The following is a 25277-nucleotide window of genomic DNA, read 5'->3' on the forward strand; positions in this document are numbered from 1 at the left end:
GTAAGGAATTGAAATCAGCTCTAAAGAGAGTATGACCCAAGCAAACCTAGTCAAGGGAAAAAAGGCAAGAGCAGGGAGTGAGATTATTTCTTCAGGCGGGTGAAAGCTTCAGCAGAGAGCGCGGTGAGGGGACCAGAGCAAGGCTGGTGATGGGGATTGCTGAGCCCTGCCTTCAGTGCAGGCTGTGTGCGTGTCAGGGCGAACCCTCCCTGCTGCCCCCCAGGCTGGCTCTGAGCTGCCAGGGGCTGCAGGGCTTTGGGCTCACAGCTCAGCCTCTGCCAGCACCCCCCTCTCCAAAAGGAGCCACCTCCAAGGTGACCTTTGGGAAATGCCACCAGGAGGGAGCTGCAGCGGGTGGGGCCAAGGGCAGCTGTGGGGTCAGTGTCCCTGCTGGCCACCTTACACCACAGCCTGTGCCAGGAGCAGCCCAGGAAAAGTGTGGCTGCCCCTGGATCTCTGGAAGTGTCCAAGGGCAGAGTGGATGGGGGTTGGAGCAAACTGGGGTAGTGGAAGGTGTCTGTGCCTATGGAAACCATGGAATGAGATGTTTAAGGTCCCTTCCCAAACTGTTCCGTGAGTCCATGACTGTGACACACAAACACAAACAGCACTGGCAGAGGAGAACCCCCAGTGTGAGCCTGGGCAATGATCCTGCACTGCTGCCCCTTCTCTGCACTGCTACCCCTTCCCTGCACTGCTGCCCCTTCTCTGCACTGCTACCCCTTCCCTGCACTGCTGCCCCTTCCCTGCACTGCTGCCCCCTTCCCTGCATCGCTGCCCCTTCCCTGCACCGCTGCCCCTTCCCTGCACTGCTGCCCCCTTCCCTGCACCGCTGCCCCCTTCCCTGCACTGCTGCCCCTTCCCTGCACTGCTGCCTCTTCCCTGCACCGCTGCCCCTTCCCTGCACCGCTGCCCCTTCCCTGCACCGCTGCCCCTTCTCTGCACCGCTGCCCCCTTCCCTGCACTGCTGCCCCTTCCCTGCACTGCTGCCCCTTCCCTGCATGGCCCCCACCCCAGCAGAGTCCCCAGGGCACAGCCAGGACGAGGTGACACCCATGGCAGTGGGGACAGGCACAGTGAGACACCAGAGGAACGGCAGGTTTGGAGGCTCCAGCTGTATTAACAGCACAGTTCGTTTAAAAAAATTCATCTCCAGGCAGCATGAAACTACTTTTGGGGGGAAAGAGTTTCCAGCAAAGTCAAAAATTGAAACCTCTTCACATGCAGTGAGACCAAACAGTGTTTGCACACCAATTAACCCATGGAAAAGAATTATTGCTGCAGTGGCACCGCTTCACTCGGGAAACAGCTTTAGAGTCTTTGGACTTTTTGAAATCTCTTCCTCCTCTCCCCTCTAATTTGACCCACGTTGACTTGATGAGTTCCAGGCTGTTGTCTGGCCCTTGCAGCTGACCCCAGGGCCAGCAGGGGCTCGTGGGGGCTGGGATTCAGCTCCTCTGCCCTCTCAGTAAAAGCCTTTCACGCGTTTGTTGTCGGGGTCGAACGGGGACTTGGTGTGAGCTCGGGCTGGGAAGGTCACTCCCATCCTCTCCAGCTCGTAGCTGCCACTCTTCACAAAATCCAGGGAAACCTGTGAGGCAGAGCCATGGAAAAACCCCTGTAGGGCACCAGCATGCCAGCCCCATCCCTGGGCAGGCTCCCACCCACCCCACACATCTGCTCTCTGCAGAAAACCCGGCTCTGCCATCCCCAGAGCGTGTGTGGAAAGGAGGAAGAGAACTGTTAAAAGTGGCCTGTAAAAAAAATAAATAATCAGTGTTTGAAGATTTTAGGTTTCTTTTTTTTCCCTGTGGAGGTATATGATGGAAAAAAAAAAGGGGGAAAGGAAAAGGGAAAAGAAAGGAGAGGGGAAAGGGGAAAGGGGAAAAGGGGAAAGAGGGAAAAGGGGAAAGGGGGAAAAGGGGAAAAAAGGGAAAGGGGAAAAAAGGGAAAGGGGAAATTTGGGGAAAAGGGAAAGGGAGAGGAAAAAGGAGAGAAAAAGGAGAGAAAAAGGCAGAGTAAAAGGGAGAGTGAGAGGATGAGGAAGAAGAAAATGAAAAGGACAAACATTCATCCCTGGGAGAAAAGGGGACTCACAAACCCACTTTCCCTGGGGCTCTTGCAGGGATGCAGGATGAAAAGCCAAGGCAGTAGGAGCAGCAATCACAGCACACACCCAGCTCTTGGTTGGGTCCCTGGAGGTGTCACCCCAACCTCTGTCCCCACAGCACGCTGCTCAATGAGGGCACCTGACTGATTATCTGGAGTCTCCCGGGGTTAATTAAGAGCCTGCCCTGCTCCTATTGGCCACTGCTGCCTACAGCATTAAATAATTCGCCACTGCAATTAAATATTTGGCTGCAATTAACACCCGAGGCAGCACTGGAGCCGTGCATGGACCTCCCCCAGTGACAGTGGGTGACACCAATTTGTGACATTCCTCACCCTCCAGCCTGCCCAGGGGAAGCAGGAGGAGCTGCTGTGCCATGTCCCTCCCCAGGTGACAGCAGTGTGTTTGTGGCAGTGCAGGGAAGGAGGCACAGCCGTGCTGGGGGCTGCACTCACCGGGCCCCCCGCAGGGTCACGGATGTAGCCGTAGGCGATGGTTTTGTCGATGGCAAATCCAAAATCTGCCCGCCGGATGTGGCCGACCACCTTCCCGTCCCTCCAGATCGCCTCCAGGCCGAACATGGGCACCTTCCTGCAAGGCAAGGGCAGAGCTGCCACAGCAAAGCCCCTCCAGGGGGCACAGGGGTCTGGCTGAGCCCACTGCCCACAGGCTCACTCATCTCTCTGTGCTGAACCCAAAGCCCCTCCAGCCCAACTTGCAAAACCTCCCAGGTGAAACCAGACCAACCCCTTCACACCACTTGCAGCTCCCACAAAACATCCAACAAGGGGGTTGCAGCGGGATTTGCATTAGAGATGGAATTAGAGCACGGAAAACAGCTGAGCTGGCTCTCAGCCGAGCCTCACATGTGTCCAGGTGTGGCACCTGTGTGTGTGTGCACACAGGGCTGGCTGGAGGTGCTGCAGGGGGGTCCTGGAGCTGGGAAATGCAGCACAGAGCAGATCCAGAACTGAGCAGATCCAGAGCTGAGCAGAACAGATCCAGCACAGAGCAGATCTAGCACAGAGCAGAACAGAGCAGATCCAGCACAGCAGATCCAGCACAGCAGACCCAGCACAGAACTGAGCAGATCCAGCAGAGAGCAGACCCACAGCACTACTCACTCCTCTGTGGTAAAGCACACCAGGCGGCGGAAGATGCCCTTGGCTTTCTGAGCCTCCACAGCCTCCCGGCCCAGGAAGGGGATGCTGGACTTGAGCTTGCAGGTGAAGGCCAGTCCTGCCTCTAGCGGGGTGTCATCGGGGCGCAGGTCAGCGTGCCAGTGCCTGTACCCTGCAGGGAGCAAGGACAGCTCACCCACTGCACTGACCCTGTCACAGCGCCAGGACAAAACCTCGCCCTGCTCCTGTTGTTGTTCACCTGGCCCTGGCTAAAACCAGCCCACACAGGGGAATTCTCAGCATTCTGAGACCCTGCCTCACCCCCAGCCACACCAACCACCCTGAAGCTGAGGAAAAGCTCCTTGCCCTGGTCCCCGTGCTGGAGGGAAAGCAGAGGGTGGTGCTGAGAGGAGAGGCAGGACCTTTCTCGATGCTGAGGCTGTCGATGGCTCTGTAGCCGGCGTTGGCGATGCCGTGCCGGGCTCCTGCCTGCATCACCGCCCGATAAACCTTCACACAGTCAGCCCTGGGCACGTGCAGCTCCCAGCCCATCTCGCCCACGAACGACAACCTCATGGCACGGACCTGCAAAGGCAAGAGGGCAAACGTCCCTTGGGGAGCTGGGCTGGGAGAGGCCACACGCTCCCGTGCCAGGGGAAAAGGCAGCTTTGCCTGGGAAACTAGTGGGAACCTTGTGAAGGCAGTTCTGTGCTCTCCTTTCTTGCACAAAGACAGGGTCAGAGTGAATTTCTCATCTCTGGACAGCCTAAGGCTGGCACCTCAAACCCATCAGTGCCAGTGGGCAGAGGTGGCTGCTGGCAGCGTCCTCTGGCTACAGATTCCAAGGCTGGGGTGAGATGTGATGCTCCAGCTCCAGCCAAGCTTTTGTCTCCCTCTGCTGATCCACTGAGACAGGGAAGCTGGTCCCCAGCAGGACTGTCCTGCTTTTGGGGCACTTCATGCCTGCTGTCCCTCCCACAGGGATGTTCCCTTCTGGGACAGTGCTCCCACAGCAGAGGCACCAAACGCTCCTGGCAGGGGCTGAGTCCTGACCCACTCCCAGCAGGAAATGCTCAGGTTTCCCCATGGAGATTGTGTCCCAAATCTGTGCTGTCAGATGAGCTCCACACCAAAGGCAGGGAGCTCCAAGGAGGAATGAGCAGATCACACAGGGGGCTCAGTGCTTCTCCAGAGAAGCCTCAGTGCCAGGGATGGAGCCTGGCTGTGCTCCCAGGGAACAGACTGCCCTGCCTGTTCCAGCAGCTTCTCACCCAGGCAGCCCTGCCTGCTGTCCCTCTGAAACACTCTCCATTCCCAAAGCTTTCCAGGCCAGCTGGGACCAGCCCAGCTCAGACACCTTCCCTGGAGACAGCCCTGGAGTCTGAGCTGCCTTTCCCTCTGATTCATCCCATTGTATTTCTCCACTTCCTCCCCCACAAAACCCCTCTGGTTCATCCCTTGGATGCAAACACATCCACTGCAAGCACAGAGCTCGCTTTGGGAGAGGGATTAACTCCAGAGTTTCACTCTGGGTTGTGATCAGTGCTGTTAACAAAGAGTTTCCAGCTCCCAACACACTCCAGGCTGGTTCTGGTGGCCTTGGGACTGGCCTGGCCATGCTGGCTCTGGAGTGTTTGGGGCAGAAGCTGCATTTTGCCTTTGCTGAGGTCTTACTGGTGCCAGCTGTGCTCCCTAATCCTGGAGACAAATGCAAACAGACACCAGCAGCTGCTGCCCAAAGCAGGCAGAGGAGCCCAAGGGCTGCCTGGGCTCTGTGCTGCCAGCATGGCCAGAGGGCACGGCTGGGAACCCAAACCCATAGCACAAAAAACTCATCCTCAAGCAGAGTTTAGAGCATCTTGTGAGAAGCCTTAACCTCTGCAATAGGGGAGGAGGAAGGAACACCCGGGATGGGGAATTTATTTTGAGCCAGCCCTGCAGCGAGGCACAAAGGTTGGCAATCCCTTCCCCAGCAGCACAAGGGGCTCAGAGGAGCCTTTTCCTCTACACAAAAGTGTCATCTAATTCAGGAACAGGCAGAGATGAGGCTGCTGCAAGGCAGCTTCCATCTTCACTGGGGCAGGAGATGCTCTGGGGATTGACAGGCAACTTCCCGGCTCACTAACCCCGCCTGTGACTGCTGCTCAAGTGCTCTTTACAATCAAGAGCAAGTTACTCCTGGGAGAAACTTCCTCTCAAACCTCCAGTGCTCCAGGGAATGAACATCCCAGCAAGAGCAGTGGCCCACAGAAAACAGGTAACCCAGCTGAGCACAGGGAGGGTTGGGGTTGCCCCCATGTGTGTGAACCCCAGGCAGGATTCTAATGCTGAGGGCTGGACTCAGCAGCTCTGCTGGATTCCCACAGGAACAGCTCTTTCAGCTGGAGCTGTGAAACAGCATCAGTTCCTGGGTTTTTGTGCAGCAATTCAAAAGCATTCTAGGTATTGTAGAAAATGAAAACCTGAATTTTCCCCTGCCTCCAGCAGTGAGATTCAAAAGGGGACCTTTCTCTGCTGTTCCATACAATGAGAGACTCTATATATAAACTCACAAACCAGTCCATAATTTCCAGAGTCATTAACTCTGCTGGAACTCTCCTTTGACTCCAGCTGATTTTGTTCAACTACTGAGTTAATGCAGGAAAATCTCGGTGATAACTTTTTAAAGATGCTGGGTTCACTTTAATCCCCCTGGAAGGCGATAATATCAGCAAAAGCTTCAGCCTGCTGCCCTGAGAAATCCTCCCACTGAATCTGCTGTGGGATGGGGTCCCTGCTGCTCAGGATGATGGAGAACTGCTGAAGGATGGCCCTGGCAGGACACAAGGTGTCCCCTCCCAGCCCACACCCCTCAGGCAGGAGAGCTTTGCTCTGTCCATCAGAGAATTTACACTCCAAGGAATCCACAACACTTCTGCCAGCTCTATCTTCCTTGAAGGACTGGATTATTTATAACAAACTCGAAGTGAAATGCAAATAAACTCATCACACCCGTGGAGACAGGAACATTTCTACACCTTTCCCAGGGGATAAGCAGATTATTACAAGATGATATCAGTCTGCTACAGGCTGACAAGGGAGGGTGTGGGGAGGATTAATGGGGACTAAAATCCAGCACTTTGGACAACCTGCACAGGGATTGGCTTGGAAGTCCCTCCAAGGGACACTGAGCTTGCTGTGGGTGGAGTTGTTGGGCACCCAAAGCCCAGGGTGAATTGGCGACAATGGTTTGGAGATTAATCTGACTTGGGCAAAATCTGTGCCTTAGTTAAACCACCTTAAGGCCTGGCCAGCTCCTGCTCCCAAATCAAGACTCTCTAATTTGATTTAGCAGCAATCCCTTCAGCAGGCAGCTGCAGTCGAATTAAAGCCATTTTAATTCTGAATGAAAAGTGGCCGCACGTGGCTTAACCCAATTTCCTTAACATCCAGCCTGCTGCAGCTCCTGCCTCTGCTGCTGCCTTTTATGAGATTTACTGCTTCACCTTCACCTCCTTCATCCCCCAGCAGGCACCAGCCTGAGAGCCAGAGCGAGTTCTGGGCACGGTCCCTCCTCCCAGGCAGCTCATCCAGCAGGAGAGGGATGCTCTGGGATCATGGCAGCCCAGAGGGGAAAGGAGGGGGCACAAATTCCACCCTCTCTTCAAAGTGTTTGTGCAACCATAGGAATATTTCACACAGGATAAACATCACCAGAGTCTCTCCTTGCAAAAGCTTTTCACTGATACCCAAACTTGCCAGCAGCAGGTTGGACAGGACATTTCTCCTTTGAGAAAAATGACATTTCATGGCCAGCAGCTCTTCTATTTAGGGTGTTTCAAGCAGGCTCAATCAACAGCTTGAGGGAATAAGGGAGCCCTGGAGCCTGGGCAGAAGCAGGATGATCTGTGCCTGGGTAGGAAGCTTAGGGCTGTCAGGATCTCCTGTGATCAAACACAGCAGCTCCCAGGCTGCCCAGTCCCTACTGCCAGTACCTGACGAGCTTTGCATTAAATTGTCCCCATTATTTTCTGAGGAGGGGGAAATGGAAAGTGTCTGGAGTGTCAGGCAGATCTCATCACTGATGCCTGCCCTAATCCAGGGAGGCGTCTCTCGTTCCTCCAGCATCACTGCAAAGCCATGAGTCACCCTGTCCCTTCCCCAGGCTCAGTGTGACACCACTGCCAGAGCAGGATGGCACCTGGCAGGCAGGCAGGGAGGGAAACACCCTCTTCTCACTCTGGGTTTTGGCCTTTTCCTGCAAAAACCACAACAAAACTCTCTGCAATAAAGTGGAGGCAGACACATTCCTAACAGAGGGAGGTGGCACAGTTTGCCCAGAGCAGCTGTGGCTGCCCCATCCCTGGAAGTGTTCCAGGCTGGGCTGGACGGGGTTTGGGGCAATCTGGGACAGTGGGAGTGTCCCTGCCCATGGCACACGATGATCTTTCAGGTCCCTCCCAACCCAAAGCAGTGTGGGGTTCTGTGCCTGGCTGTGCAGCCTGGTGGGTGCAGAGCCCAGAGCTCCAGGACACCTCGGGGAGTGGCCCCTTCCTACCTGGCACCCTGCAGCTGTGGTGATTTTGTGTGTGGAGAAGGGGAAGGCCTCGTTGCTGAGGTCGGTGTCGAGCACTTCTTGGAGGACAGCACGGCTGTGGGGAACAGCAAAGTGGGGAAACAGAGAGTGAGGGGACCCAGCTGCCAGCCTGCCCTGAGGGGTAGCCCCAGAACTTGCTCCCTCATCTTGCTGGCAAGACAGACTTCTCACTCCAAAGAGGAGCTGAGCTGGCTGATGAGAAATGCTGTGGGAACCTCAACAGAAATTTCAGTTCCATGGAAAATGGAGTGATACCCCAGCCAGATCAGCACTGGGGCTCACACCTACTCCTGCACAACGTGGGCACCTGCACCTGAGGCAAGCCTCTCTCCATTCCTGCATCCATGCCTCCATCCCTCTCTCCATCCCTGCATCCCTCCCTGCATCCCTGAATCCACCCCTCCATCCCTGCATTCCTCCCTCCATCCCTGCATCCCTCTCTCCATCCCTGCATCCCTCCCTCCACCCCTGCATTCCTCCCTCCATCCCTGCATCCCTCCTTCCATCCCTGCATCCCTCCCTGCATCCCTGCATCCCTCCCTGCATCCCTCCTTCCATCCCTGCATCCCTCCCTCCACCCCTGCATCCCTCCCTCCACCCCTGCATCCACTCCTCCATCCCTGCATCCCTCCCTGCATTCCTCCCTGCATCCCTGCATCCACTCCTCCATCCCTGCATCCCTGCATCCCTCCCTCCACCCCTGCATCCCTCTCTCCACCCCTGCATCCCTCCCTGCATTCCTGCATCCATGCCTCCATCCCTGCATCCTTCCCTCCATCCCTGCATCCTTCCCTCCATCCCTGCATCCCTCCCTGCATCCCTGAATCCCTGAATCCACCCCTCCATCCCTGCATCCCTCCCTCCATCCCTCCATCCATCCCTGCACCCTCTCTTTATCCCTACATCCCTCCATCTCTCCCTGCATTCCTGCATCCCTGCATCCCTCCCTCCAGCCCAGCATTCCTCCCTCCATCCCTCCTTCCATCCCTCCATCCACACTGCTCACCTCAGAGGGCCCTGGATGCTCATCATGCCCAGCTCCTCCGAGCAGTCGAGGAGTTTGCACTGGAATTTCATGTCCTGCAGCACGGTGGTGATGTGGGACCAGTTGTGCTGAGCCACAGCCCCGCCGATAGCCAGGTAGTAGCCATCCCCTGGAACACAGCCCCGGGCAGCCTTTCAGGGCTGAGAGGGCTGGGCTGGGCTGGTTCTGCTCTGCAGAGCCTGGAGTGCAGCCCTGAGCCTCCCCAGCTTGCCCAGCCCTGGGTGGGGACTGCCAGTGAAAGGGGGGTTAAAGAGTGGTGGGATTAGGGAAGGTTTTGGGGCTCAGCACAGTGAAAACCAAATGAACATTAACAGTGAAAGCGTGTGAGCATCACAGGAAATAACTCCTTGAGACCATGATAGCACAGGGTTAAAAATGTTTCTAAAATCATGGGAGTTGTATACAACAGATTCAGGAGTGCAAAGAAAGGTTGGGTCTGGTAGGGCTGGGAAAGGGAACCAGGCCCTGGAATGAATGTTGAGCTTTGTCTCTATTGGATCATGTGAAACTGCACCTGTGGAATCATCATGTGATAAATAACGTGATTGTTAAATGTAATAATTGTTTGGTAAATAGAATATATTATTGTTTGATCATAATAAGAATCATGAGAAGTGATGTAATCTAAACAAGAATCATGAGAAAGGGTATTTTGGGGACCTGATGGAAATCACAAGAATCCCTGCTTGGATAAGATCAATGTATACAATAGAACAATATGGGTTTAGTCATAATTATACATCATGAAAAGGGTATAAAACATGTCCCTCTGGAATCCATGTCAGAGTCAGATTTGGGTCTGTACCCCTGATCCCAGAGCTCTGCAATAAAAGCACCTGCACATACTCACCCTGTGATGATGTGTTTCTATGCTAACACCAACAGCAAAAGCACTTTTGTCCCAGTACAGAACAGACCTCGAGTGGAGGGAGCTGGGAACTGCAGTGACCAGCCCATAACTAATGTGGGAACTGTACTGCATGCAAGGAAGAATTTCATGCCTGAAAAATCCCCAGGGATGGTGTTTGAGAGCTGATTAATATGTAATCAATCTTCCCTCTGTCTTTCCTGCCACTACCAAATTGCTCTCTGCTATTCTGTCATAATGATAATAAGTGCAGCCACCTACTGTAATTGGAAAAATAGACTTTGCTGTGATTAAACTCCTCCAGTGCCCGACACAGCCTGCAGCTCTGCCAGCCACTTCCCACCCTGCTTCCCCTGCCAGTGTCCCAGACAGGAGGGAAGGAGGATTCTCCCACAAGGGATGGAAAAATCACTGGCACCCCACAGTGCTGGGGTGAGATTTCCCCATGGCACAGCGTGGGGACAATGACACCACAGTGCCCACCCTGAGCTCAGCATCCTCCTCCACAGCTGCCTAATGCCACTTCTGCCCCCAGGGCTGCTCTGCTGCTTTTCTGTCCCCCTTAATTGCAGCTGATAAGGGCTGGGACAGAGGTCAGAGCCGCCAGCCGGGGCTGGACAAACCCAATAACAGCGCTGGGCCCTGGGGACAGGGGCCATAATCAGGTTACAGGGACCGAAGGATGGGGTGGAAAAAGCCAGGTGGCTGCCATTAGGAAAATGCAATCAACCCTGAGCCTGCAGCCCCTCCAGAGGGGCAGGGAGGGAGGAGGTGCTGGAACAAACTGGAAAAGCACTGGAAAAATCTTTCTGTGCATTGACACGGCTGAAAAGGCTGTGGGAAATTGGGAATTCACCTGCGGGAGGGTGAGCACAGCCAGAGCATCCTCGGGCTCAGGGTTTTACCTTCAAAAGCAGGAGCCAGGGGGGAGCCCGGGCTGCCGGGGCTGATCCTGCTGACGGTCAGGTCGCTCTCCACTCCTCCCTGCCGGTTCAGCATGCAGGTGTACACGGTGGAGCCTGCAGGCACACACTGCCCATCAGGGAGCTGGGCAGCAGGAAAATGTGTCCCCATCCTTAAATCATCCGCCTGGCTTTGCCCTGACCGAGCCAGCACCAGCAGGGGGAAAGGAAGGATGCTTTTTTTCCCTTTACTTTCATCCTTGGAAATGCCAGGAGCTGCTTCCCAGCCTCGGAAAAGGGGACAACAAACCACAGCTGGCGAGGCCTGTGCTTGATTTACACCCATCACATCTCCAGATGTGAGCCACAGCTGGAGCTGGAGGGAAACCTCCCTCCTTCATCCCCGAGCTCAGAGCACTGTGTAAATGAGGCAGAATCCAGACTGTGGTGAGGAAAGGGAGAGCAGCCTCTCCCACACGCTTCCCATACCTCTGCAAATCAGCCCTGAAAGGAAAAGCCACCCTGGGTTCCCCTGGGTTGTTCTGGGGAGAGATTTCCCCTGCAAAATGAGGAGCTGAGCCTGTACCTGGAGCTTTGCTCACATCAGCACTGAACAGCCAGTCAGCTGCTTTGGTAGCTTCAGGTCCAACCAGGTAGAATTTCCCAAAATAAGACATGTCAAAGAGAGCCAGGGCGTTCCTGCATGTTAAACATTCATTCTTGATCTGCAATTAAAGCAAACACGGCGCTGAGGCTGAGCCATGCTCTCAGCCCACAAAGGGAAACACAAATTAAACCATTTACGTAACGGGAAATGATACCAGGACACTCTTCTGGTGCCTTTAAAGGCTTCCAAATGCTCCTGAAAGAATCAGGGGTTTGCTGGAGCGAGCCTGACAGGCCATCCCGAGCGCTTGATCCCATTCCTCACCTCACTAACTCAGTGACACTTATCATTAATAACACCCACATTTTATCAAATTGAATTTTTTCCCCCCCAAGCTGGTCTCAACACTTTAGGAAAGCAGCAGCATAATTCCCACAGCCTGAGGTTTCTGAGCACGGGCTACCCATTTCTCTCAATAATTTTGAGATATTTTTCACTGTTTTGGAGCTTCCCCTCCCTCTGAGCATCACCAGCTCCTCATAAAGCAGCAATGAGGCACGGGCTCCAAGTCCCCCAGCTCCCTGGGAGTTGGGGCAGGGCAGGAGGGGCTGCCAGCCCCACTCACGATGTCGTGGTGAGGGGGGAAGTCGAAGGTGTACTCGTCCCCCAGCAGGCGGTTGTAGGTGTAGTCCCGGTGGCGCTCACGGCCGTAGGCGCCGTAGTAATCGTAATCCAGGACCTGGGCAGGGGGGAGCACGGGGACAGGGAGGAAGAGGCTGTGAGGCTGAAGACAAAGGGCTCCTTGCCATGTGCACCCCACTCCTGGAGAGATGGCTGTGCTGGTGGGTGCCCATCCTGGCTTCCCTGTTCACTACAGGGGTGGGTTCCCATCCCAAAATCCTTGCCCATGTGATGGATCCCACCCCAAAATCCCTGCCCATGTGATGGATCTTCACTCCAAAATCCTCGCCCATGTGATGGATCCCACCCCAAAATCCCTGCCATGTGATGGATCTTCACTCCAAAATCCTCGCCCATGTGATGGATCCCACTCCAAAATTCCTAGCCATGTGATGGATCCCACCCCAAAATCCCTGCCCATGTGATGGATCCCACCCTAAAATCCCTGCCCATGTGATGGATCCTACCCTAAAATCCTTGCCCATGTGATGGATCCCCATTCCAACATTCCAGCCCATGGGGATGGATCCTCATCCCAACATCCCTGTCCTCAATGATGGATCCCCATCCCAATATCCCTGCCCTCAGTGATGGATCCCCATTCCAACATCCCTGCCTTCCATGATGGATCCTCACCCCAAAATCCCTGCCCATGTGATGGATCCCCACACCAAAATCCCTGCCCTCAGGGATGGGTCCCCACCTCAGCATCCCTGTCATGGTGATGGATCCTCACTCCAAAATCCCTGCCCATGTGATGGGTCCCCACCCCAAAATCCCTGCCCTCAGGGATGGGTCCTACCCTACCCCAGCTGGTCTCTGCAGGCTGCAGACCCCCCAAAAGCCCGGTGTTCTTACCGGGGCTGCTCCCCCAGGGCTGAACCAGCCGGGTCTCTCCCAGCCGTGCCTCTCCTGGAAAACACAGCCCTGGCGCAGCAGCTCCTACACAGGAGGAATGGGAACAAATGGCTTGTTTAAAAAAAGCTCTTTCACAGCTTTTTGTGCAGCACTCAGGCTGCCCTCCTCGGGTGCAGATGTGGGCTCAGGACCAGACTGGTGACCCCTTGGCTTTGGCTACCAACAGCCAAAATCAGCCCTGCATTTTGTCTTTTAAAACAGTGCCAATTCTAAGAATTGTCTGATTTTTGTCCCCCTCAGGCAGGGTGTTTTCCTCAGGGGTGGTCAAGGGGCAGAGAGCCACAGCCCCCACCAAAACCTGCACTAGGGTGCCCAAATAACTGACCAAGAGATGCTACATGCAGACAGCAAGATTCCCCACCATGTTTACAGAGTAATTATATAACAACATTTAATATTTATACAGCAACCTTCTCATTCCTCCTCTGTGCTCTCAGGAAAATCTCTCTGCACGCAATTAATTAGGGATCCATTAAGACATTTTTGTTTGGAGCCTCCAGTTCGGAAAAGAATAGATTTTGTTGAACATCTCAGAAATCATTCAGTGCCTATTTATAAAACACAGCACATGTTCTGGAGCTGCATGGATAAATAGCAGCCTGTCAGTCAAGTGGGCATCGCTTATTAGATGTGCTCTTAAAAAATAAATTGCATCCTCAGTGACAGAAAACAACTGAGCTGTCAAGCAAACACTGGGGGCTGGTGGGCAGGGGTGTCTGTTTTACTGCTTGAGCCTCTGCCCTCCAGTTGGAAGAGGAATGGTGTGATGTCAATCAGAGGGAAGCAGGAATGGGCTTGGGAAATGTGGCTTTGCCAGGGCTGGGGCTGGCAGTGGGATGAGGATCTGCTGCTGAGTCACGCTGAGTGTCTCGAGGGATTGGGGGGTTCTGAGCTGCTGGTGCAGCAAAATGCTGGGAATTGGGTTTTTGTCTCAAGTGCTGCACCTTGAGAGTGTTCATTTGTGGATATTTGTGTGGAGAAGGGGCTGGAGCAGGAGGGAGCCCTGGGTGGTGGCTCCAAGGAGAAAAACTGCTTAGGGGGTGCTGGCAAAACCAGCTCCACAGAGGCACATCCCTCTCCCCACACCCCTCTTGTGCCCCAGCCTCACTCCACATTGAGTGAGTGTTCTAGGGAGAAACTGCTGCTAAACTGTGAGCAGGGCAGGAGATCCCTGTGAGCATTCAGCATCCTCAGCTGCCCCTGAGATGGACTCAGCCTCAGAGCTCTCCTCTCCCCTTCTCCCTTGCCCATCACCAGGTTCTTAACCCATATCTGCTGAGTTAAACATCACAGGAATGAATCCTCAGGTTCTCCACCACTAACCAGACCCCTGACAGCGAGCTGTGGGACCTGGCAGGGATCTCTCCAGCATGGACAGATGGGAGCACAGAGGTTTTGGAGAATGACACAGCAGCACCCACTCCTTGTGAGCTCCTTGTGAGTGGTTCCTCACCTCGTGCAGGGGGTCCTTCCTCACATTCCGTCCTGCCAGGGGCTCATCGTGGGGGAAGACCACGGAGTAGTTCTTGGCGTAGGACTCGTGGCTGCGCTCCCGGATCCAGCGGTTGTTGTCGGTCAGGGAGTGGTGGAACCTCCTGGAAGATGGCAACATCTGGATGAGCCCACCAGCTCAGGCCCTTCTTGCCCAGACCCAGGTGTGGATGCAGCTGCTGGTGTGAAATTGCTGTTCCTGCTCCAGTTTTTGGGGAGTAGCAGAGGGCTCGGTGCTGACTGTCGGAGCTGCAGCCCCCTCTGAGCTCCCAAACCCACCCCAGAGCAACTGGGAGCAGAGCACAGAAGGGAAAATAGGGGAAAAATGAAATTTTAGGTGAATTCTGCCCCACTTCAACGTGGGACCAGCCTCAGGGCACACCCAGATTTAAATGCAGTCCTGATGAGGGAATGAGCCCTACACATTCCTTATATTTTCCACCCAATTCTCCCCATGCTGAAATATAAATAAAACCCCAAATTATTTTAAATTCATTTGAAGTATTTGCATCTTTCAAACAGAACATCTCCTTGAAGGAACATGCCAGCTCAGCCCACAGTCAGGTTGTTAATCCCAGAGACCTCTAAGCCAAGGGAACAGCCTTGGGCACAAGTGGCTGGAGAAGGGGAGCCAGGCAGGGCATGGAATACAAAATGCCATTTCTAGGAACTTCTAAAAGGATACTTTCAGCTTCCCTCCTTGCTGACTGGGCACAGAGGAGAAGCAGGACATGGGGCTGAGCCCTGCAAGGAATACAAGTGATGCTCCCCAAGAGTTTTAGAGCAGCTGCCCCTTCTGCTGGCAGCAGGTGACTCATGGCATGTCACCAGCACCCCTGGCTGCCCCAAAAGCCTCAGTCCCTTCACCAACAAACTGCATTTTTGACAGCAGCAAGTGGGCAACAGCTGCCAGATGAAATATTTACAAGCAAATGTTCTGAGAGGATAAATATTGAAATGTGTGGAAAAGGGAGTTATTTAAAGAGGAGCTTGGTAATTGTCACCAAAAGGAAGGAATGGGACTGACAGCTTGGTGACAGGGGAGATGTTTGGGTGCAAAGCCCCTCAGCAGGGCTGGGGGGCTGTGCTGGTGCCAGCCCAGTGCCCAGCCTGGCATTTCTGCATCTCCCCATCCCCATCCCGAGCCCAGCTGGTGGAAGGGAGCAGCTGGAGGCATCTCCCTGATCTCTGCAGGCCCCTCACCCCCACAGCCCAAACCAACGTGGCTTTTACCAGCTTGGCCACCAAAACAATGTCAGATTCTCCAAGCTTTGTCCCTGACAAGGTGGTTGCTGTCACTGCAGCCTTGTAAGAAAGCCCGAACCCAATCAAAGACAATCAGGGAAGTCAAAAGCAATTACTGAGCCAACATCTGCACAGCCCCAGCTCCCAGCCCCGGTGGTGCTGCAGAGGGGGGCCGAGCTAATCTTTGTGCTGTTGAAATCATCCCCCCATTATTAACTTAGAGGATTAGGCACGGCACTAATTGAACAACAAAACCCAAACGTAATTACCCCGTCCTTGCCCATCAGCACCATCTCCCCGTGCCTGATGGAAGCTGTTTGTGAGGAATGAGGCAAATGAGATAAACCCCACGTGTGCATTCATTAAAGCATTGTGTAATTGATTCTGGCTCCTTGGAGGGACACAGACACTGCCTGGACACCCATTGCTGATGCCAGCCCTGCCTCAAAAACATCCCCAAGGATCAGCAGGGGTGGGGGGTGCCCTTGGAGCAGCCAGGGTGACTTGCCTGATGCCAGCCCTGCCCCAAAAGCATCCCCAAGGGTCAGCAGGTCCCCAAGGGTCAGCAGGGGTGAGGGGTGACTTGCCTGATGTCGTAGCCGTACATGTCCTTCTCCGGCCGGCCGTGGATGATCCAGTGAGCCAATTCCCTGCCACAGCCACCTCCCAGCATCATCCCTGGGGGACAGGGCAGGATGCAGACCAGGCCAGGAGGCCAAGCATGGCTGTGCAATGCCAGGATCCACCTGGGATGTGGTGCCAGCAGGGTGTGACCCCTTCAGGTGTCTCTTACCGGCGCTGTTGAAGCCACAGCCAAGGAAGAACCCTCGGACTTCTGGAGCCTCTCCCATGAGGGGTTTGTGGTCAGCTGTGAATGATTCTGAAAAACACAGAGGGGATGTGCCAGGGAGGCCAGGACAGGGGGGTCACACACTTTGGGGACAGGTCACACATTTACAAACAGGTTTCCTGCAGCCTCCTGTGCTGACCTCGTCCTGCTCCCAGAGCTGGACCAGCACCAAGAACTTCCCAGAACAGGTTTTTGGAAAATTTGGGAAACAAAGTGAATTCCCCAAGAGAAGGTGCATGAGGCACTCTGAGGGCTCTTTTTCCCTTCTCAATCCCCAGCCAAGGGGGCTGCACTGATCTCTGTGTTGCCATTTTAACATCTGGGCTGATTTCCTATGGTGTATTCCACCTTCATCAATTCCTGCTGGGAAATTCCACCACTTTGAGTCACTTGGAGCGCTGGGGATGTCTCTCCTGTACTCATAATGTCTCCTGCTGCCAGTGCTATTCCATAGGGCCATCAGCTGTGGAAATCCCTCTAGAAATCCTCACCAGGGAGGACACAAAGCCCCTGACAGAGGTGTGCAATCCTCCCTGTTTGATGCTGGCACATCCATCCATGTAAAAGGAGAGAGGGAAAACTGACTTTGTGGTCTTTCCCCACTTAGCAATGCCCAGTTTGTTTCCCCTGATCCCTGATCCAGACAAAGAGCAGAGCCAGAATATTTCCACAGTCACCAGAGCAGCTCCTCTCGTGCCAATATCCCTGCACAGATATTCCAGGCTACAAACTCAGGGAGTTAATGGAGCAACAGCCAGAGCACTCCCCTGCCAGCAGGGCTGACTTTGCCCTGGGGTGGGGGTGAGGGCTCCAGGGACCTTGGCACAGTGACCACAGCAGAGGGGACAGAGCCTTTGCCATTTGCTCCAGCCCAGCATGACTCAGCTGCTGGTTTCAATCAGGAAAGAGAAAAGGAGGAGAGCTGAGCCTTGGAAAATGACATTATTGTACTACAAAGAGGAGATATTCATCCACCAGCAGCCAGTTCTGCTCTGCTCACCCTGCAGTGTAATCAAACCACTGGACCCAGGGCCAAGGTCTCCACCTTGTACAAGTCATGTTTGATCTTCTGCAGGCACAAGATGTGCCCTGCTTTCCCCTCATACAACCCAAAGAGCTCCCCTTGAAGTGCCTCAGCAAAAAGGGCTTTTATTACAGTTGATTTTTTAGTGCATAGTGGATTTTAAGGCCAAACCAAGTGTGCAAGGCTTGGGCTCAATGTCTGGCACCACCTCCAGCTGCCACTGCAGGGGTGGCTTTAACTCCACACCAGATTGCCTGGGATGTAAGTCTGGGTAAATCTAACATCACTAGACCAGGAGCAAGGAGTAAAATTAATTATAGAAGATAACACTTGGTAAAATAACAGCCACTGCTTAAAAGCATCTGCCCCTTAATTTTCCAGTCCAGCGGCCACAACACGAGCTGGAAATGCATTCACTCCCAGGCTGGCAGTCAGCTCCCCAGGGAAATGGCTTTAAACTGAAAGGGGGACAATTAAGATGATAAGAAATCTGTAAGATTGTAAGAAATTTTAAGGCAGAAGTTATTTACAACAGGGGTGGGGAGGCCCTGGGACAGGGTCCCAGAGAAGCTGTGGCTGCCCCATCCCTGGAGGTGTCCAAGGTGAGCTTGGATGGAGCTTGGAGCACCCTGGGACAGTGGAAGATGTCCCTGCCATGGCAGTGGAGCTGGAATTAGACAATCTTTGAAGATCCCTTCCAAGCCAAACCATTCTGTGAGTCTCTGAATGTGTGATTCTATTTCTCCACCCAGGCTAGGCCTGGAATGCCACCCCTTGGAAGATGCCACCACTGCAGCCAGACCAGCAGCACTTTCTCTGTGTTCAGAGAGTTTTTCTTCTCCCCAGGTTATAAAGTTTCCCTTTGCCTCCAGCAAGATCTTTGGACAAACCCAGCCACCAGAGTGCCACCAGAGTGCCACCAGAGTGCCACCAGAGTGCCACCACAGCCACCTCACCTGGCCCACAGACAGTGGATTTAATTCCTGTTTTCTCCAGAACTGGCACTCTGTTGACAGCACCTTCAATGTGCTGCATGAAAACATCCCAGTCCAGGTCAAAGAGGCCAAAAGCAAATTTTTCAGATACCTAAAAGTGAGGAACAACAATCAGGACAGAAAACAGAGGAAGGTTGATGGTGTGAGACCTTCTCACCTCTGGCAGCCTTGGAGAAGATAAATCGAGGCTGCATTGAATTTCTGGGATTTTGGGGTTTTCTTGAGCAACCCAGACAAACCTCAAGTCTGAATTAAGGATAGAGGGATGGGCACAGCTCTCCTGTTGCCTCTGCACTGCATGTCTGTGCCAGACAGCCCCAAAGGAGAGATGCTCCCCCTGCTTTCCCTAGCAGCCAGCAGAGGTTGGTACCTGCAGGATGTGGGGGCTGAGCACTCAGTGCCTGCACCCACTCCTCCAGCGTGGCTTCCCTGGAAACCTGCCTGCTTCCTCCAGAAAACCTCCCTGCTCCACTCACCTCCTCCCAGAAGATGGGGTTTGACTCATATCCACCCACGGAAAGGGCATCGCCTTGGAGACGGAGATAGACCGAGGCGTCGTGATCGCGCACGTTGGGCATGTTCTGGAAGATGGGGAGGGGGAATTTGGGGGTCAGAGGAGGCCAAGAGCCATGGGCACAGTGCTACAGCAAGGGCCAGGGCACAGGGTGGGCACCTGCAGCAGTGACTGTCAAGGATGGGACACAAAGACGCCCCATGGGTGCTCCCTCAGCAGAGAAATTTGGGCACCTGCATTGACCCAAGGGGAAAGCACCCAGCTCAGCTCCAGCTAACCTGGCCAAACCATGGGCAGAGCAGCTACAGACACCTGAGCAGCACCCAGGGGTGCCCTGGGGACGGGGAGCAGCCCCTGTGGTTGATCCTAGCTCAGGATTCATCACCCGCCTCCGCAGGAGGATGCAGCAGCTCCGCACGCAGGCAGCGGTGCACGAAGAATGAGGGATTTGTTCTTGTGAATAATGGATGGGGAAACATTTAGATAACACTGAAGAATCGGTGTAGGGCCTGCTGAAACCCGTGTTGACAAGAGGAATTAATTGGATTGAACAGGAGGCACTGAGGTCTGCGAGCTGCAGCCTCTCCCCTGAAATCTTTCCTGCTGTGTACAGCCCAGTGCAGTTACTGGGACAGAAATGTAATCATGGACCAGGGCAGTTTTTACTGTGAGGCACCTCCTGCTGAAAGGTCAGGCACAGACTGTGTCAGCAGCATGGAAACTAATTAATGTGTCACCCTCAGTGCACTGGGGCCTGAGAGAATGGAGCCTCCTTCATCTCCCGGGCAGTTCTCCGCAGCCAGATGGCAGGAACAGATTTATTGGGGCACTTTAGAAACGCTTGGAGAGCTACACCTCTGCCTGCCAGGACTGGGCTTGCTCAGGAAGGGTCTGGGATCTTTATGACTGCTGCTATCAGACACCAAACACAGAGATCCTGAGGGGAAAAAAAAATATCCTGCGAGTCGTAACCTCGTGAAATATTAAATCTGGCTCTGCTCAGGGCAGAGGGCGTGCACTCCTCTGAGAGCACAGCCTGAGCTGGCAGGAATGAGGGGGTCCCCCAGGTCTGGGGGTCCCTGGGAGGGACAGGGGTCTCTCTGCCTCTCTCCAGAGCAGAGGAGCCGAGCTGCAGCTGCAGGACTGACCTGGATGCCCTCGATGCGCTCGGTCACCACGTAGGCGTGGTGCATGGCCACCAGCGGCACGTGCACACCCGCCAGCCGGCCCAGGGCCCGTGCCCACACTCCTGCAGAGACATCAACCCTGTGTGAGCCCCTCTGCACGCCCAGACAGCTCCAGGGGACAGCCACCCCAGGGATAAGGGCTGGTCACACCTTCCTCCACCCCTGAGCTGTGCCCCACACCTGCCCCTGTACCTGCACAGTTCACCACGCAGGGAGTCTGGATGGTCCCGTGGGCTGTCTCCACTGCATGCACCCTCTTCACCCCAAAATCATCAGTTCTCACCTGGATGCCTGTGACGGGGCAGTTCTCGATGATCTGGTGGCAGAGTCACAGCAGGGTCAGCAGGGCAGGGGGACAGCCCTGCTCACCTGACATGCAGCCCCCAAATCTGGGAAAAGTGAAGCTAATCCATGTCCTGAGTGCCTTGTCTTGTTCCTAAAGGTCTTTTTTGCACTCTCCATTTTCCCTGGATCTCATGGCTCCTGCCAGCTGTGCCCCTGTTTCCCAACACCCTTCTTGGGAAAAACACAAATCTGCCCCAGTGGGAAAGGAGGAGGTGAAGAAGGCAGGGGATGGAACCAACAGGCATTAATGAGTAAATGACCAATTAAGAACTACCGTAGCGCCTCTGGCAGCTGCTGCTCTGGCCAGAGTGGAGCAGGTGCCAGCAGGGTCCATGGTGCCATCCTTGGGGACGTACAGGGTGCCATAGAGGTCATCAATGTTCATCAGAGGGTACAGGTCCTTGGTCTGGGACGGGGTCAGCACGTGGGACTCCACACCATACACCTTCCCCAGCTGCCAAGGGACAGGAAAACCGTGAGCTCAGGTGAGAACAAAAGCTTTGTTCATGAAGCTGCTGAAAGAGGAGGATCCCAGGACATCCCAAACCCGAATCCAGCATGGGGTGATGCTCACATTCCAGGGAATATGGCCCTGTTTCCTAATTCAAGCTGCCGGTGCAGTTGGAAAAATGATGCTGCACAATGGGCAAAACGATGCTACCGCTATTTAAAGTTAAAAATGCAAGGCTGAATTTAATTTTGCCAACTTTGGAGGAGTTTGATGGATTCTGCAGCCTTGGAAGCAACCCTCAAAGGGCCATTTGCTGCTCTCCAGAGGGATGGGACATTCAGAGACCTCCACAAAACGCTGGGGGCACTCCCTACCGACATGAGCCGTTTGTACTCATCCAGGCGCTGCTTGTTGGAGGCGATGAAGAGCCCCCCGTTCTCCACCCAGCCCGTGTGCAGCCCGGTCTCGGCAGGCAGGTCCCGGCTGACCACGTCCCTGGTGTGTGCCAGCAGCTCCACCTCCACATCGCTGGGACGCAGCTGCCACAGGAGACCTGCGGGGACAGGCACAATGGGGACACACGCTCTGGTGAAACACTCATCTTAAAGAAATCAGGATTTCAGTTAAAAGTTAAAAGAAACTGGGCTTGAGATGGTTACCTGAAACTTAAATAATTGATTGCCTGTGAATTTATGTTTGCTTAGCTGTGCTTGCAATGGGAAAGGATGAAACTGGTAGGTAGGTCCAAAGAATACAAACAATTGCAACCAGAAACTCATTCTTTGCAAAACTGGAGTTGTCCCCAAAGCCATTTGTATTGTCATTGATAGAAAAGGTCAGGGCGAGGAAGACTCACTTTACTTCCTCCTTCTAAGACCCCTCCCCACAAAAACGAGCCCAGACTTAATTCAAGAAGCCAACCACGCTGCTTAATTGCCATTCCAGCTAATTACCATGGGAAGCAGGGGATGGGAGGGGCTGGTGTTATGAATATGTATTTGTTTGAACCTTTTGTCAATAAATAGACTCTGTGCTCACCTGTAATTTTGCAGTGTGTGTTAGGGGGCTACCCCACGCTGCTGCCCAGCACTGAATAAACATTCACTTTGTAAATTTAAATTGTTGCAGAGTCTTTTGTCCATCACAGTTGAGTATGGGAATTAGACCAATACTCATTTTGGTAACTCACTGTCACCCCTGCACCGCCCGCCAGGTCCTGTGCCACCCTGCGGGGACACGCACAGGGGGACACACGTTCTGTCACACGCTCTGTCACCCCCGCGGGGGGATGCAGGGAGGGTCCCCGGGTCCTGTGCCACCCTGCGGGGATCGTGCTCCATCTCGTGGATTTGTGGGAACGCTACAAACCATCGGTTTGTGCTCTTTGGGCGTTAGATGGATGGGGAGAGGGGGGTGTGGAGCGGATCGAAGCCAAAAGTGGGGGAAAAAAGTTTCTATTTCTATTTCATTTCTATTTCTATTTCTATTTCTATTTCTATTTCTATTTCTATTTCTATTTCTATTTCTATTTCTATTGTTCTATTTCTATCTATATTTCTATCTATATTTCTATAGTTCTATGTCTATCTATATGTCTATAGCTCTATTTCTATGTCTATTTCTAAATTTCTATTTCTATTTCTATTATTTCTCTTTCTATTTATTATTTCTAGTTCTATAGTTCTATGTCTATCTACATTTCTATATTTCTCTATTTCTATTTCTATTTCTATTCCTATTGTTCTATTTCTACCTATATTTGTATAGTTCTATGTCTATCTATATGTCTATAGCTCTATTTCTATGTCTATTTCTATATTTCTCTTTCTCTTTCTATTTCTATTTCTATTATTTCTATTTCTATTTCTCTTTCTATGTCTATTTCTATATTTCTATTTCTATTTCTATCTATATTTCTATATTTTTATTTCTATTTCTATCTATATTTCTATAGTTCTATTTCTATCTATATTTCTATTTCTATAGTTCTATGTCTACCTATATTTCTATTTCTGTATTTATATCTATATTTATATTTATAAAAAAGCTTATACGCCTCCCTGCCAAAGAAAAGGGGCTTTAAAGAGTGGAGAGGGGGGGAAAATGGAAATCAAGCGTTTTCTTTTCCTGCAGCCATATAAATCCTGGTTTAAAAAAAAAAAAAAAAAAAAAAAAAAAAGAAAGGAAATTGGGGGACGGCGCCAGACTCACCCGCCGTGTGCCAGGTGGTGCCCGAGGTGAGGCGGTCCCTCTCCAGCAGCACCACTCCGCTCAGCCCCATTTTGGCCAGGTGATAGGTGGTCTGGCAGCCCAGGCTGCCCCCTCCCACCACCACCACCTGCGCTGCTGCGGGCGGGGCCGCGCTGGGCTCGCTGCCCCCGGCACCGTCCCGCAGTGTTCGCTGGTACGGGACGCTCTTCTGAGCCCCGGGACCCGGGGAGCTGCTGCAGGGACGGGAGTGGTTCCAGGGGAACAGCGGGGCTGCTCCTCGCCAGGCACGGCTCAGCCGGGACATCGCACCTGTAAATGGGATAGCCTGGATGGATGGATGGCTCACCCTGCACCCGCCTGTGCGGAGAGAGAGCGAGCCCTGAGCATCCCTGGGTGCCTTTGCCAGCTGTGCAGGTGCCAAACACCTCCAGAGAGACCCCCTTAGAAAAGGGGAATAGGAATTCCCAGGGCACGGCAACCATGTGCTTGCTCATGCCTCAAGAAACCACCTTTTTAATTTTTTTTCTTCTTTTTCTTTATCTTTTTTTCCCCCTTTTTCTTTTCCTTTCCCTTTTTCTTTTTTCTTTTTCTTTCTTTCTTTTTCTATTTCTTTTTCTTTCTTTTTTTTTTTCTTTTTCTCTCTTTTTTTTTTTTTTTTTTTTTTTTTTTTTTTTTCCCTCCTGTAATTCAGGAGCTGTTTGGCCACAGAGAAGGTGCCAGGTTTGCTCCCTCTCAGAGGGTGGGTGGGGCGATGGCTGCTGGGGGACAAAAGGGACAGGTCCTGCCTGAGGACACAGAATTAGCTCCTGGAACAAGATTTTGGGTGCAGTAGGGCCAACACAGACCCCCAGCACAAACCACAGGCCATGAGCATGCCCTGCCCTGGGATCACCCCCTGCTTGCTGCCACGTGGCCACCAGAGCACCCTCTGTCCCCTCATTGTCCCCTCATTGTCCCCACACAGCTCCACACTCCCAATAGGAAATGCTGTGACATCCCACGGCTCATTCCCAAGGCTCCACTCACCACTCCGGGCTGCCTTTCCCTGCCAGGATATCGTGGGGCCCCTGCCTTCCTCTGATGCTCTCCTCCTCCTCCTCCTCCTCCTCCTCCTCCTCCTCTTCCGTCCCCTTGGCCCCTGCTGCAAAAAATATTAACCAGCACTTGGAGGCGAGCAGAGCCAGCCCGAGCAGACAGAACAGAGGGACTCACCTCCTTTGTCCCCCTTCTCGTGGCTTTGCTGCTTCCCAAGCAGGACAAAAACAATCTGGCAGAGCGGAGAAATTCAAAGCAGGGAGGAAAATTCTGCTTTTCTCCCCAGCTCGGTGGCCAGCAGACAACAAACAGCCCAGCTGGGGCCAGGGGGACTCGCAGGGCTGGCTCAGTGCTGGCTGGAGCTGTCAGCTGGATGCCAGAGAGCAAACACGGCGAGGAAAGGCACCATCTGACCCTCCTGCTGCAGTTCCCAGTGGCTCCAGTCAAAGAACAGAGTTTAAATTAATTTACACCTCTCCTAAGCCAGACCCGAGAGCCTCAAAGTGAAGGCGGCAACACCAAAAAAAAAAAAAAAAAAAAAAAAAAAAAAAAATTACATTGGAGTTGTGTAGAAAAATGAGGGTTTGATTTAGATCTCTGAAGCTGGAGGTTTGTTGTTCCTTCAGCCCTGGAATTAGGGCCTGTTTGGGCAGGATGCAGAAGTGCTGCTGAAGGCCCTTGTGCTGGTATCTGGGAGAAGCAGAAGTCGGGTGGAGTTGTGGTTTGGCTGCTGGCTGGGAGGGATTGGGGTCCCAGCAGCACTGTGGTCCCCCAGGCAGCACCACCCACCCCTGCAGAACCCAGGGATGTTTTTTTGGGGGGTTTTAACCATCCAGCTTAAGTGGAAATGCCTCTTTTCTGCTCCTCAGTATCCAAACTCTGCTCTTGCCTGTGGGACAGCCTGTGGTACCCAGTGTGCACCCAAACTGCCCCAGTTTGGGAAGGGTTTGAGGGGTTCACTATTCCAGCTTTATCCCCTGTCTCCAGCAGCATTTCCCCCCCTTCTCCCAAAGACAAAACCGGTTTCTCAGTTTTACAGAGAGCCCCAGCTCCTGCAGGCTTCTCCACAGACTGAATCGCTCAGAATAACCACAGAGCTGC

At 53.3% G+C, this 25277-nt stretch overlaps 1 protein-coding gene across 2 annotated transcripts; it reads right to left on the bottom strand.

The window, feature by feature from the left end:
* Positions 1-1012: 1012 nt before the first annotated feature.
* On the bottom strand, positions 1013-24526 carry SARDH (sarcosine dehydrogenase). Of its 2 annotated transcripts, XM_033077138.1 has the most exons (22): positions 24354-24526; positions 24168-24279; positions 23142-23450; positions 21305-21483; positions 20754-20933; positions 20327-20450; positions 20096-20196; positions 18910-19014; positions 18395-18524; positions 16358-16444; positions 16152-16242; positions 14282-14423; positions 12769-12852; positions 11855-11968; positions 11209-11347; positions 10626-10739; positions 8814-8961; positions 7769-7862; positions 3654-3816; positions 3235-3403; positions 2566-2701; positions 1013-1591 (listed from the first exon to the last, which is right to left on the bottom strand). In XM_033077138.1, exons 3-22 carry the CDS (start codon positions 23443-23445, stop codon positions 1466-1468), a joined length of 2730 nt encoding a protein of 909 aa, XP_032933029.1. In that variant the 5' UTR covers positions 23446-23450; positions 24168-24279; positions 24354-24526; the 3' UTR covers positions 1013-1465. The 2 variants fall into 2 exon arrangements, with proteins under 2 accessions (XP_032933029.1, XP_032933028.1); XM_033077137.1 differs by lacking the exon at positions 24168-24279.
* Between the last annotated feature and the right edge of the window lie 751 nt (positions 24527-25277).

Source organism: Catharus ustulatus, chromosome 21 (assembly GCF_009819885.2).
Source record: "Catharus ustulatus isolate bCatUst1 chromosome 21, bCatUst1.pri.v2, whole genome shotgun sequence".
NCBI classification, from domain to species: Eukaryota; Metazoa; Chordata; class Aves; order Passeriformes; family Turdidae; genus Catharus; species Catharus ustulatus.